Genomic DNA, 15,420 nt, shown 5'->3' on the forward strand with positions numbered 1-15,420 from the left:
CCCTGTCTGGGTCCCAGTGCCTTTGTATTGTCTTATCCAATGTGGGTGGTATGCCGGGGTATTTCCAAAGGGGTACATCTGGGTCGTATGGGGTATCTCTCCAGTTTTTTATATAATGCCTTCCATGCGCGTACAGTGGTCCCAACGGGGTCAAAGGGACAAGAATCTTTGTATTGAGAATAAAATATTATAGAACGGAGGTCTATGGGATGTGCTGCAAACTTCTCAAGCCATATATGGGGCGATCTATCCTTGGGGTCGTACCAGTGCTTCGCGAACTGTGCTTGTGCTGTAAGATAGTATAGCTCAAAATCCGGTGCGGTTAGCCCCCTGTACAGTAAGGTTCAGTGAGTTTTTCCCATTTCATTCTAGGGGTTTTCCCGTCCCACACAAAGGAGACCACCATTGTTCTTATTTTCTCAAAAAAGGTTTTGCCTGGCCAGATTGGTATATTAGTAAATAAATAAAGTAATTTGGGGAGTACGACCATTTTAAGGATCGCAACCCTGCCATTCAGGGATATGGGTAACTTGGCCAACGTTTGCAATTTTGCCTTTAAAGTCTGCATTATTGCTTCATAGTTGTCTGCAAAGAGTGTTTTTTTTGTCTCGGGACACCAACACGCCTAAATATCGAATGTGTCCGGTTGCCCACTTAAGGTTTCCAGTGGATCCCGGGCATGTGGTTTGAGGTGTCAGCGGTAGTATTTCGGATTTTTTGTTATTTTATATCCCGAGTATTTAGCAAATTCATTTATATCTTGCATAACAGGCATCAGGTTAGTCTCAGGGTTCCTAAGGTACAGTAAAGTATCATCTGCATATAAAGAGATCGATTGGGGCGGGCCGGACATTCTCATTCCTCTATCCCTGTGTTTTAGCCTAATCATTATGGCCATTGGTTCAATAGTCGGTGCAAATACTATTGGTGAGAATGGGCAACCCTGCCTGGTACCTCTGCCCATAACTCGGAGACACCAGCGTTTGTAAGGACCCTCGCCCTGGTTTTTCTGTACAGTAATTTAACATAGCTAATGAAATTGGGGCCCATTCCAAACCTTCCTAATACTTCAAAGAGGTACACCCAGGACACCGAATCAAATGCTTTCTCGGCGTGCAGTGACACCGCTACAGCTTGAGTCTCTGGGTCGATCTGTGCCATTATTGCAAACAGTCTGCGCAAATTGAACGCAGTGGATCTTGTAGGGATAAATCCGTTCTGATCCGGATGAATCCGAGACAGCATGTTTGGTAATAGTCTATTTGCCATATATCCCTCAACGTTAATGAGGGATAGTGGCCTGTATGATGACATATCCTGTGGGGGGCGGCGGGGCTTCGGTAGTACTGTTATTACAGCTTCTCGCATGGATCCGGGGAGCTCCCCAAGTTCCAACGCTTCCTCCCATACTTTTAACAAGATTGGGGCAAGTTCCTTTTCAAATTCTTTGTATAGTTCCACTCCCAACCCATGCGATCCCGGGGCCTTTCCTGAATGTAATGCTTTTATGGCTTCTATAGTTTCTTCCACCGTGATTGGGCTATCAAGGGCCAGTTTTGTGTCTGGTGAGAAGGTCGGGAATTCCAGGTCATTCAAGTATGCTTGTATTTCAGATACAGTTTTCTCGTCTGTATTTGAGTACAGTTTCTGGTGAAATTTCAGGAATTCAAGATTAATGCATCTACCCCCGGTCACCATTCCACTCTCCGTGCTTTCAATGCATGTTATCGGAGTGTGTTGGCGGTCCGCCCTGATGATGTTGGCCAGGGCTCTTCCCGCCTTGTTCCCCTCCCCGTATATGCGCGCCCTGGCTGGGGCTTCTATGTATTGCAGTTCTCTTGTGGCCAGCTTATTAAATTCCTTTAGGAGGTGATTTATTTCAGCTAAAGTATCCTTATTTCGGGTCTCGCTATAGGAGTTCTCTAATTGCCGGAGTCGCGTCTCCGTTTCAGTTAGTTCCTGCCTCACCGCTTTAAGCAGCCCCGAGGATTTGGAGATCAGAGTTCCCCTTACCCAGACCTTGAAAGCCTCCCATACTGTTGAATATTTATCCACTGTTCCCATATTGTTGTTAAAGAATTCTTCCATTTCAATATGTAATGCCTCCGCAACATTAGGGTCTTTGAGTATATGTGTGGGCATTCTTCATCTCTTCTGTGGTTTCGGGACATCTCCTAACATTAAGTCCAGGGATACTGGGGAATGATCAGATAGTGTTCGTGGGTATATTTCACAACTTTCCAGCCCTCCCAGCATGTCTTCCGACACCCACCAAAAATCTATACGAGATTCCGAGTCATGTATGCTCGAGTAGTACGTGTACTCCTTCGCACCTGAATGCAGTGCCCTCCAGGCATCTCTTAGCATCAGCTGTGGCATAACCTGATCTAGGACTATAGATGGTTTAGACCGCATCCGCTTGGCTCTGGAGGATCTGTCTAGATTTGGGTCTAGTATTGAATTGAAATCTCCCCCCCAGATAATACTAGTAGTATCAAGTGTAATCAGTAATTCCAGTACATTGAGATAAAAGTCTGGGTCATCTATATTGGGGCCATAAGTGTTAACCAATGCAATCGATTTTCCCGCAACCTCTCCCCAAACCAGTACATATCTCCCGAGGGGGTCCTCTTTATGTCCTTTGGTCTGGAATCCCAGTGATGGATGTAGTATGGTCATGACTCCTCGTGCCTGAGTGGAATATTCTGTGTGGTATCTTTGCTTGCCCCATGCGGCTAGTATACTTGCGTTGCTGGGGCCCTGTGTATGTGTTTCCTGTAACATGGCTATATGGGGCGAGTGTCTGTTAATGTAAGTTCCTATTTTCCTAGTTTTGGAGGGATTGTTCAGCCCCCTGACTTTCCATGACAGCAGTCTAATTTTCATCCCTTTGCCATTGTCAGTGCCACCCGCCATCGTATCTGCTCACCATTGCAGTGTTATCCAAATACCGTTCAACATGCATAGCGCAATTATCTGTTCCACCTTCAACAAAACAACTTTTCAACTGTTCAACAAAAGGTCCATCTTCTCCCCTTCCCCCACATCATCCGCCCCAACTGGATGATTTAACCTTACAAACTGTTGGAGATCTCCTGGGGTTGCCATGTTGTCGCTGTATGGCCGCCCGCTCGAGCTCGCAGTCCGACTTCCACATTTTCCTGTGGTGCACAACCGCTTGTTTTGTCTTATTCCTGTTACGTTTTTGTGGTAGGCATGTGTTTTGGTTCTTCTTGCATCAGAGTATCATTAGTCCGCCTCGGGGTCTGCCATTTTGATCCGGGCCCCGGCCCACTGGGGGAAGAGGTGTATGTGACTCGATATAGGCCATTGCAGCCGCCGGATTCTCAAAGAAGTGTGCTCTTCCTCCGTGCTGAATACGCATTTTGGCAGGGAATATTAATGCATACTGGATCTGACGTGCTCATAACAGTCTTTTCACTGGTTCGTAGGATCGTCGGTTGGCCTGAACACCTGCCGGAAAATCCGGGTATATGTGGATACGGTTCTCCTCATAGTGTAGTGTACCTTGCTCACAAGCTTTTTTAAGAATCGCATCTCTGTCCCTGTAATTTAGGAGGCGCGCTATAATCGTGCGGGGCGGTTTTGGTTTTGGAGCCAGTGTGTTCAGAGAAAGTTTCAGGTCCGTAGTGGGTCTGTAGGAGAGCTTCTACTTGTTGTTCCATTGCTCCTTTGCCGAACTTTTCGGATGCCCCAACAATTCTTATGTTATTTCTTCTAGAACGAGATTCAAGATCCTCGCATTTAGACTGTATTCTGGTCCAGCACTCTGTTGAGGTGGCTCAGGCTTGGTCATTCCTGCTTCTTGGGAGTCTGGAGGATCTTCCTGGAGCTCGGGTCTGACTTAAAGACACTCGCTCGATGCTGGTGTTCCTCTCCCCGGCATCGGTTTCTGCAGCAGCAATGGAAGTACAGCCAGCTCCGAGAGGATTTCCAGATGAGTTAGTCTTGGGGTCGATTGGTCCCACCAACTCAAAGGGGAGGAGCCGTCCTTTACAGGGCTTCTCTAGTCGAGGCGAATTCAAAGCTTCAGCACTGCAGCAGGGCTTAACCGGGCAAACCAACGGTCCAGGAGTTGCAGCAGGCATCTCTTCCAAGTTCTTCTTCGGGTTCCTTCGTCCAGTGGTCGACTCTGCCTTCCAAGCAAAAAGCCTTGCCTTTTATGCAGTTTTCTCCCATTCGCAGCCTAGCTGTCAATCACATAGCAGGGTGGCTGTCCTTCAAGGACAGCCAGCCAGCCAATCACTTTGGGTCCATTCCTCTAACCAAGGGGATTGAGCACATGGAGTTTCGGGCACCTGCCTCACTTCCTGCCCCTGTCAGACACGCTAGAGCCAGAGGTGGGCTTCACTGGTGAATCCCGCCAAAGACAAAACAAACAAAGGGATCAAACCTCGTTTGGCACGCAGAGTCAATCTCAAGAAGGACCTTTCCAACAAGAAATCGCAATAAAAGAAGACCAGGCCATTTTGCCAAAATGGGCTCCCATGGGTACTTTATTGCAGCTGCAATTGCAGCCCGCGGTAGAAACACACAATGGTAGTAAAAAGTAAACCACTGCCACCAGCTATTAATTGTAGGAAGGGTAACATAAAAATGTTACATGAGAAACTAGACAAAGGGGATACTAACTAACCCCTCCAGCACCCTATTGTAAGATAGTGTGTGCTGGGTCTATAAAGTTACAAAATGTAAGTAAAGTCCATTTCACTTCACTGCTCTTGGAAACACTAGTTTCACCAAGAGAAGGTATTTAAACCTTTGGGAAATTTAAGAGACTTCCCTGTGCCACTGCAATGAAGGTGCTGTGTGTCACAATGTAAAGATGATGCCTATGGAGTTTGTCAGACTCTGAAAAGAAACACAGAGGCCAAATCACAGAAAAATACATGAGTGGGGAAAAAAGGTCTCGCTCTCCCCAGGAAATTAAATTAAGAGTCCTAAAGTCCAGCAGAAAGAGCTGACGGTCTCTAAGGTAGAGGGGAGTTAGCACATTTCTGAGAATTCTCCCTAACACCAACATATAATAGAAACCAATAGCATCACTTTCTCAGGTGACTGCTTAAATAGTAGTGGCTCGCGCCCACAATTGTTACAGAGAAATGACAGTAATGACAGCTCCCCTGTTTAAATATTAGCGGTTGGCACCAAGAATTGTTACAATAACATAGTAACTCAGAAAAATGTCTGTGGGAAGGAAAAAGGGGTATTCAACACTAATACCAGCAATGTATACTTTAGTAAGCCTTTCTAAGGATTTTAGCACTTTAGCAGTCCATTCCCTAACTAGTTTCAGAAATCTCCAATGTCAGTTGAGAAGGGATGCAAAAGTCAGGTAAGCATCAGAAAAGGCAAAAGTTCCTCAGGTTACCTTGTTACTTAAAAGATACATTCTGTAGTGGAATACAAAGTTAGTAGGGACCTTGGAAAGGACTCCCTATTACTGCACAAACTGTTAAGCCTGGGCAAAGGATATGGATGAACACCTAGACAGCTAGTATTGCACTCCAGTCACACTGGAGCGACTATTCAGCTTGATGTAAGTACTACCTTTTAAGCCCCTCGGTACCTTAGGTGATTTGAAGAAAATGCAGCATTGTTCTTTCCTATGTAGCAGCAACGTATCCGGTCTCCTGATTCCTTGCTCTGGCGACGAAAGGCAGGACTCTGGAAGCGATGTTGTGGCAACAGTTATGAGAAAGGAACCTCAGCAAGGCTTTCTTCAATCTCCAATGGCAGTCTGCGGTTTTGGTGCCTTTTTTATCAGCTCAAACAGTGAATGGTTTTTGCCCGCTTGATCCGCCTCGATTCTGCACTCTGGTGTGGGGACTTGGAGGAGTGGAATCGGGTCTCTGGAGGTCCAACTGGAGCTCGCCAAAGTCCTAGAAGGATTCCTGCACTGGAAGACGATGAACTGCAATTGGGTCGGAGGTCCCCTGGTATTCGCGCTATGCAGCCCTGGAAGGTCACAGCATGTCAGTGGATGGCTCGATCTGCAGCTCGTCTTATGGCTAGTTGGTCCCAGCAGCCAAAGGGAAGGAGTCGTCCTCCTCAGAGCTCCTCTGTTAAGAAAACTGGGCCAGGACAGCAGTGGTCGCTTCAGTTACTGGAAGAGTCTGCAGGCGTTTCTGGTCGTCTTCAGCTTCGGATCTTCTGTTCCAGTTGTAGACTTGCCTTCTGCCTCAGCAACCTCACCTTTTATTAGGATTTCCCATTCATTCCTGTACAAACTCTCCCTGCAGTTTACAGAAAGGGCCGGGTGGCTGTCCAATCTGGGAACTGTTTCCATTCAGGCGCTCCAGCAGACAAAGGACAGGGGAGTTACAGGCTCCTCCCCTGCTTTCTGCCTTCAGACACGCTGGAGCCAAGGCAGGGACACAAAGGGCTCCAGCCAAAGGCAAAACTCACATTCAGACCCCCCTTCCAGCATGGTCGAAGAAAGGCTAACCAGGGACAATCACACTAGAAATGCTGAAAAAAGACAGGAGCCACCATGTTAGATCAAAGGTGACCCTTTTGTGCATAACCGAGGCTGTGAATACAGCAGTAAAAAGTAACACAAAAGTTGGTAGAACACGTACATTGCCATCAGCGATAACTTTAGGGTTGTCAGTGTAACCAAAAAAGTCACAGTAGCAGAGAGAAGGGGGATACTAGGTATCTGCTTAGCACTCGACATAAGGTGATGTGTGCTAATCTATCATAAGTTAAAGTTTTAGGAAGGATACAAAGTATCCCTCTTTGCTTAAGAACAGTAGTTCCTAGGAAAAATGAAAGAATATAAAAAGGAGAACCCAAAGGGTCACTAGCAACACTGCACAGGGGGTACTGTGTGCTGCAAAACTGTAACACAGATGCCTTTAAGCGATATGGAGGAAAGCAGACACCATAAAATAACGTACAACAGAAAGAACAAAGTTCCCATGGATCGAGCAGCAAGAATGAATGAGGGGGGGGGGGCTCCCCTCATTCAGGAGAACAAGAAAAAGTTCCAGAAATCCAGCAAAAAGTGCTGGTGTTCTCACTAGGAAAGGGGATTAAGCATAAAACTCATAAATCTGCCGAACACCTTCCACCGGCTTTGTGCGCAATACCTTGTGCCCTCAGTTTTAATAAGGCTATACAAATGTACCTCTTTAACTCTTAATGACTGATATGGGTGATATGCTGTATTTTCTTTTGATCCTGTTGGACTTTGACCTTCCTGCTTCCTCTTGTGCTTCTCATGGTTTATTTGTTTGTCTTTTATGTGCGCACTGAGGCCTATGGGCGAGTTGTGCGTAAGAAGGAATACATAATATTAGTACTCGTCCTAAAGCAGATGGAAGAAACAGACCTGAAAAAGATGTAGTCTTTCATATCTTCCCCTGCTTAGAATCTCCAATCTGAAGTACTGTTGTACTCTGTTCAATCCAGGCTTTTCGGCACAATCAGAGGGAACGACATTGATGCTTCCTTGTTTTGACTTGTTTCATTGACTAGCATTTGTTTGAACCTGCATGGCTTGCGTAAGGAAACCTGCATTTCCTACAAAGTACCAGCATTATCTGCTATCTCTGACTGCACAAAATAGCAAATTAACCTTTGACTGTTGGGCCACTGCCTGCACTATAATGACAACCAAGACTACACTCCCGGCTACGCTAGTAGCTGCACCATAACGTGCACCATACCCCCAGCAACTTCAACTGTCAAGATGCCAACAACCTCGTTCAGAGCCCTTGTCATCGTCGTCCTCTTGGTTGCTGATCTGCACATTTTGCAGCTCCTTTTCTCCATTATGCTCTCATTTGGACCATACAATAGCATTTGTGCATTAAAAAAAAGTGGGATAAAGCTGTCAAAGACCACAACTATTGCTAACTCTAAAAACATTGCTAACTCTTCTTACCTATAACCTGCGCTGCTATCCGCTTGACATTAACATGTTGCATAACTTTATTATCCAACTTTTTTATTTTTTATTATTTGGTTAGCAAAGTAACCTTTAACAAAACATACAAGGATGATTTTTTTTAAAATACAAAATATAAAAAGTACAGGTTAAAACTGATTTTTGTATCCAATTTCTCCACGCCTGGCTGAAAGGACTGTATATGAACTTAAGATTGATTTCTGAACATGTAATTCATTCTGTGGAAGTCATTAACCTACAAACTGTTGATGCAAAGTGCATATGGCCTACATAAAGAGCATGTTTTGGCACATCATTTGTGGCCATTCCCTCATTGTGTGATTTCTTTTTTTAATTTTTGTTTTTAAAATGTTTAACTATAAATCTTTACCACTGACTCCCCTTTTTTAGAAATTAGCCTTGACCGCTTTGCCACATGTACTTTTAGGAGGGACATAGACATACAGAGAAGCCCTGCAACTTGGATGTGGATTCATCTACCTCAACCCCAAACTTCTTGACTAGGACATTCTTTCTAGGAGTGTAGCACCAGATGCTAGGCGGCCATCTTGGGCTCTCGCCATTCATGCCCCACTCATCTCTGCACCCCCTCCCCTTCCTGTTGCCACACTTAGAATGCTGTTTTGTTTGGGGACCTATTTATTTAGAAAAAGGTTAATTAGCTTTATTTTGTCAATTGGTGTGCTATTGGCTTTCACAGGGATGATAATCCTAATGTTTAGTCCTTTTTCCTTAATCTAATAGTTCTTCGATACCCTTGATATGTACAATTTTTAAACACGTCTTATGTGAATACCTGCCTAAGATCAAAGACTTCAAATGGTAGAATTGTTGTGGTCTGTGGTAATGCTGTAAAATGACACATTTTCGTTTGAGAGGTTTCTCTTCCCAGATAGTCTCTTCTTTTCATATGAATTTGCCACTTGTGTCTCCAAGGGCTCTCAGAAAGAGACACAGAGACAGAGAGAGTTCTAGCTAATTTGATCTTGTTCTAACCTTAATCATCCTGGCAGAATTATTAAGCCTGTGGTTTTGAAGTCAGTGTGCAAATTTTACTAACACAAGTTTTTACTTATTCTAGTGTTTACCATACGGGAAAGTCGCTTTAGGTAACGGGTAATTTATCTCTCAATTCGATGAGCCTTCATAGGGCATAACTGGCATTTCTATGACATTTCAGTGCTGTATCTTTGCCCTAAAATGCTGCCACCCCACAGCTCTGGTAGCCAACCTATGACCTGTTGGAGGATTGCCTAAATGTTGTGACTAACAGGTTCAAGTGTGGAAGGGATGCTCTGCTCTGGCACTGCACGCTTATTGCTGTGGCTAGATTGCGCTAAAGTGAGCTGGGAGAGGAGTACTGCATCTGGTAACATGTGCTAGCCAGGGCTCTATAATTGGGTTTCTCTGGGCTCCCAATGTTGGGTGGGTGCTGCCCATCCAACAGAATTTAGCCAGAGTGCAGGTATGGTGGTTGGAGTCGCCTAGGTTTAAAGTAGAAATACCCATTGTCTAATGATGTTTGAGGATTTTGAAATTGAGTGACCTAGTAAGCGAATGTGTACCACTTATTAATACTCAACCAATCTATTGATTTATTAACGGCATTAAGAGGTCTTGAAACCACCTATCTACAAGTTTTAAGCCATTTAATACAATGTATTTCAATTGGTAATGTGCTTAAAATCCTCAATGTGGGTAGAGGGGTTCAAAAGTACTATTCACTTTTATATATTGCTCGAGTTTGGAATCCCTGCACTGTATACAAGGATGTTTTTAGAGTGTATGTTTTGATATGCATGTATTGTCGTATTCTTGGTATGTATAATGAGGAGAAACACTGCCTAACATTTGTAAGTACATGGAAACCTTGGTGTATGTGCCAGTCGTGTTTGGGGGTTGGGGGGGAGAAGTGATGATGGCAAAGATGCTTTCTCTGGCTCATTTTTCTTTTCTTGCTGCTGAGCTTGGTGTACCGTCAAGCTCAGTGCGATTCTCAATTTGGCTTCATGCTGAAGGAACATTGCTTTTTCTCTCCTCACATTAGCCTCTCCCTCTTGAAACCTTTGCTTCTAAAAAAAGCCCAAACGAAGTTGAGCTGTGTAGCATCCATTTTTATCGCCATTGACTTTAAATGAGATGAACTAAAATGGCAGTACTATGTCAGTGGCTAAGAAAATGTTGGATGATTGTTACAGAAACACCCATATGTGTAATGGATCTTAGGAAATTAGTGCTGTAAAAGTGCACAAGTGTTCATTATCCTCTGATTGAAGACAGGGCATGTTGGTGCTGGCCTGCTTTCAATGGGAAAGGGTTTTATTCCGCATACAGCACATATGCAAGTTAAATAGAATTGCCAAGTAGTATCTCTGGCCATTCAGGTACTTATTGGGGGTGATTGAAGAATAAAAGGTGCATTCCTTGACTCACATTCACTAGATTGCTGTTTTTGCATACGCAGATTGTTTTAATGGCAATATTTATTAGAGTTTTTGTTAAATGCAGTGAAAATCTATTTTTGTCTTCTTTCTCTTGCAAGAGACTAAAAAATTGTTTCAATTTGACCATAATTCTGTTAGGATGTTGATGTATGTATGACATGGTATAAAAGAAAACAATTTTTAATTCGACATCGGATCACTGTCATGTGGCCTAAAATCATGGATTGATTGCAGTTTTATATTTCAGTGTAGCAGTGGACTAGAGGCGAGTCTAGAACCTGATGAAAAGGAGCAACACCTCCACAAAAACTATGTTGAAGATATAGCTAATGAGGCTATTAATCTGCTCTGGAATCTATGGTAAGCTCAGAGGACTTGTGTCTTTGACTTGTGTGAAATTTCCCTGTTTGATCTTTAGTTTCCTCTGTTTCTTTGTAGATGTGTGTGTGTGTGTTCAAAACTAGATCCTTTATATAAGGTAAAGGGAACATCTACCAAAGATTAGCCATCACACCCTTTCCAGAAGTTAGCCATCATCTGAAGTAGTGCACACAGGGGTCCAACACCTGAAGTAGTGCACACAGGATAAAAGTGTGCATTTAAAATGCCAAGCCTGCTTCCCCGTGTGTTAACTTTTACAAACTGTGGCAAAGTCAACACAGTAGTTCAATGGGCATTATGCATCACAAAGTGCTTGGCTGAAGGCAGGAACTTAACACATTGTAAATGCGTTTGAAGTACTAGGCCTCTGTCTCCTCCAAGTTTGTATTCATCCTGTAAATCGGTTTTACTCTCTGAAAATCACCTGATCCAGGATTACCAGGTCCAAACCCCAACTGGAAGTGTCATGTAACACACGACTTCTAGTGTTGTACCCTAATTCTCATGACGCAAACAAGAGTCCCTGTATCGGTCATTGAGATGTAAACTGGCCGGCCAGCATTCATGTTTTGAGCTGGAACTTGCACTCAAATGTTGAAAAACAACATCAAGGGAAAAAACTTGAGAAATGATTAAAGAGAAGATGGCAGGAAGACGAGTGTCTTTGGGACTGTGACTTCTTTGGGCAACACAGTGGCTCAGTCGTGCCAGTTTATTTATTATTTCTTAATTTCCCCCGACTATTTTGGTTAACAATTAATAACAAAGATGACCATGCCATTTTTTCCAGCTGTAACACTGTTTGCCTTTTATTCCAACCCTGTCTTGATAAGCTTCTGTAAACAGAATTTGCTTCCTCTCGCTCCAGATTATCTGTGCCTACAGAGCTAATCAAACTTTAAGACGAGTTAAACTGCTCGGTGACTGGAATCTGGGCTTGATTGCCAACTGAGGGGCTTGAACAGGCGTAAACAGTTGCTAATCTGACCAATACATTTTGCCTATGATTTTAGGCACCCAAAACAAAATCACTTTTTCTCCTTGGGCAACATCTGTTTCGTTGCTGGGCTCAATTTTTTTCTTTTTGTGCTAGAATTCCTTTGGTGCCTATTGTTGGTAGGTCCTCAATTGCTCCAAATGAGTAAACGGAATGTATTTGTACGTTTCTTATACCTATTTTCCATCAGTGCGCCTGTTATGTACCCATTAAGATGGTAGAATAACACATGTTTGGTCGGATACCGCTCTCATTTGTGTCCCCTGTTCCTCTCCACACACCTCATCAACACATCGTTCCCTACAAAGTAGTGCTATTGTAATTGGATTTGATCTTGGGCAGAACCTGCATGGTTATGTCTAGTAATGATTAAGTTACCTTTCAGCAGAGTTGGGCGAGTTGCATGTCAATTGCAGTCTGTGGAGTCCGTGCACGCCTAACGCCACAAAACACATCAGTACTTGCGAGTTACAAAGTGAGTGGGATTTTCTTGCAAGCCTGTTTCTATTGTTTTTGACGGCTCGGCACATATAACTCATTCACAGTAACCTTTTAGCATCCATAGAACTTTTACTTGGGCTGTGACTGTGGGCATTACTGCCTTTGAGCCGTCCCAGGCTGAGTAGCAGAGGAAGGACGCATTACTTAATCTGGACTCCTATTGCTTCGTCCTCTGCAGAGTACAATCACTTTGTTCTTCATTTTTGTGTTGATACGGGCAGAGACTGCGGGCATTATTGAGAATACATTGGCTACATCTATGCTGCCATGCATAGCCAGACAGAATGTTTTGACTGACGCCCCTGATAAACAGCCAACATCGACTTCCGGGCTCTGCAATGGGGCGAGAAGTCCTACAGAACGTAGCTTTAGGTTGATCAGCAAAGGACCATGATGTAGGCTCTTTTGATCATTTGCAAACCAAGATCACCTTTTTTGATAAGATTATGAGTACAACCCATGCGCGTGTGACAACTGGTCCACAGACCTCTGTGAACTCGACAGTTTACGGCGGCGGTTACGGGACTGCTGAGAAACAGGTCGGCACTGCATCTGTATCGTTGACGAATGCTTCAGTAAGCAACAACATATATCAAAATCTTGAGAAGATGTCAGCTAGACGGGTGTAGCAAATAGCTATACCGGTTCGGCAGGCTGATTCCACTGAACCTGTACAATCCGTATTTGAAACAGCAAAGGGGGAGTCGAATCGATGTGCTTCAAACATTTTAGGTTGGGTTGCAAAGAATCCATCCGACAACCAAATGAGGCTAAATGGCTCTAGAGTACTGCCAATTTTTCAAAAGATACCTGTTTTGAGGTCTATTACAACCAACGATATTGACGGTATTTCATTGCTTATAGTGGATAACCAGCTATTTACCCTCAGAAATAGTGGCAAGCATGGTCTGGCAACAGAGGGAGAATCTCCAGTTCCTGATCTATGAATTTATGGGATTGAAAAGTTCAGATGATGCCAAATTATTCTTGGGATTCAAAGCAATAGAATTCCTGAAAAAGAAGAAACCAGGGCGTCTACCGATAATGTTCCAAGGGGGCCTGGGGATGTGATGTTAATTGCAACATTTTTCGGAAATGGCCAGGATTGGTCATGGGCACAACCCGCCCTCAAAACCTTTTGAAAACAGCAGACAAGGCACGGGTCAACCCTGACAACATTAAGGTCGCTGATTTCCTGGAATGTGTGTGAGGGCACTAATCTATTTAAATATATTGACAGACCTACTAACGAGGGATTGCTACGCATTTACATGTTCCAGGAAACCATGCTCAAGACTCAGAATAATCCTAGGGGGTAATTTTAATTCCTATTACGCGCAGGAACACTGCTAAAGCCACTCTCTCTTCTCTGCACTGTAACGTAGATCTGGGCATGTGTTGGGATCGCTTTCCCAGTGAATGGGATATGTCTTTCTTGGACTGTTGCCCATCTTCCAATTGCCCGCTTTACACCTGGAAAAGAGGAGATGGAATGTCTGTGATCAATTATTTCTAAATCTAAAAAGATCTAAGGCCCGAATGTGCTTACCTGAATCATATTAACCCTGATTTGGGCGATCACTTACTCTTATCTTTTTTCTTGACTCTTTCCTTCCCCATCTTTGACCTCGGACCTGATCTTGTAGGCTAGGGGGCGGGGTGTGTTCTTAACTGGAATAGGAAGACGGTGGCCAAACTGAGTCAGCAATTGACCAATCCTTTGTCAAACTTGAGCACAAACTCCAATCACCCGGGAGCTACTGGTGACGGTTCTAATCTACCTTACCAAACTATTATGGTCTGTGTTAAGAGTTAGTCGAGCATACTCCTCTGCTCTTGACGTGCCTACGAGATACCTCCCAGATAGCAGAATCTTGCAGTCTAAGAGTCTCAAACACAAGAAATTGGCTGCGCTAAAAAAGCAGCGCCTATGTACGGCAGACTACTCAGTTGCTAAGAATAAAACCTATCAAACACACAAAAATGTGTTTAAATCCCTTATGATTGAATACTACTTATGTACCCACCAGACCACGCATGGCCAACTTTGCAATGGCAGGGAAAATACATTTAGGGCCACTGTTAGTCGGATTCTAGGTCTAAAGGGTAAGGGCACTGAACCCAATAGAGGAGCAATCCTTGGTTGACTATTATGAGAAGAAATATTCTTTGGCGGAAAGCTATCAAGATTCCCATGTCCTTGACCTGGGTCCTGTTGGTGTTGGTTCTTGCCCATGGAACATAGACAATGTAATTTGGGCCATTGGTAGACTTAAGCCATCTTGTACTCCGGGCCCTGACGGTATTCCGCCGAAAGAAGCTCTGCAGATCTGGTCGGAGCTTCTGAAACCTATGTTTGATCAAATCTACCTGACCCAGGTTAGTTCGGTTTCCTGGGCTCAATCTATTATCCTTGAGGAGAACGTGATTATAACTTGAGGAGAAGCATCTCCGGTTCGGTAAGCACCTCAAGGCCCTCCTCATTGCTTCTGCCTTCTCCCCTCCTCTGCCCAGCTGATCTTTTCTCTCTCTGCACCGTGCACTTGGCCTACCCTTTGTCTTCTGGGCACAGGTACCTGCTCACCCTTCCACCGACCCGCACTGCCTCCGGTCAATCCCTGCATTGGGGTCTGTATCTGTAACCATACAGTTTCACCACCCCCTCCACCCCACACTTTTTCCTGCACTTATCAGACATACTCTGTCTGCTGCCTCAACCCAGCACTTGCCGGTTGCACTACCACTGTCTGTTGCCTTTATTATTTATTTATTTTATATTTATCTGTTTTCCTTTGCTCCACACTTTCCACTTCTCCCCCCTTCCATGCACTTTCCCCTTTTCTTCTCCCATGCCCTTGCACGTTCTCAATGTCACTGGGCCTAGTAAGATCGTTGTTTTTTGTTCTCACTTGTTCCCCTCCCTTGCCTTGTGCTCAAACACTTGTGTACGAGCATGTTACAAATAAAATATCATATCCCCATCTTTAAAAAGGCGATGCTCAGGATCCTAATAACTACAGGCTGATCGCTCTAATCAATGCCATTAGTAAAGTCTACACCATACTGCTCTTGAGGGACCTCAACCAGGTTGTTAAGCGATCTAAACTCCTGAGCAGATTCCAGGTAGGGTTCATGCAGGATTTGGGAATCTCCTTTAATGC

The 15,420-nt window shown here is 44.1% G+C and overlaps 1 protein-coding gene across 3 annotated transcripts in view; it reads left to right on the forward strand.

Annotated features, from left to right (window-relative positions):
* The window catches only part of HEATR3 (HEAT repeat containing 3), a 366,680-nt gene that overhangs the window by 76,763 nt on the left and 274,497 nt on the right, over positions 1–15,420 (forward strand). For all 3 annotated transcript variants that reach the window (XM_069604764.1, XM_069604763.1, XM_069604765.1), the window contains exon 4: positions 10,628–10,740. In XM_069604764.1, coding sequence (XP_069460865.1) covers positions 10,628–10,740 — 113 coding nt within the window. The remainder of the gene's footprint in view (positions 1–10,627; positions 10,741–15,420) is intronic.

Source organism: Ambystoma mexicanum, chromosome 1p (genome assembly GCF_040938575.1).
Source record: "Ambystoma mexicanum isolate Mex_15411 chromosome 1p, UKY_AmexF1_1, whole genome shotgun sequence".
Classification (NCBI taxonomy): Eukaryota; Metazoa; Chordata; class Amphibia; order Caudata; family Ambystomatidae; genus Ambystoma; species Ambystoma mexicanum.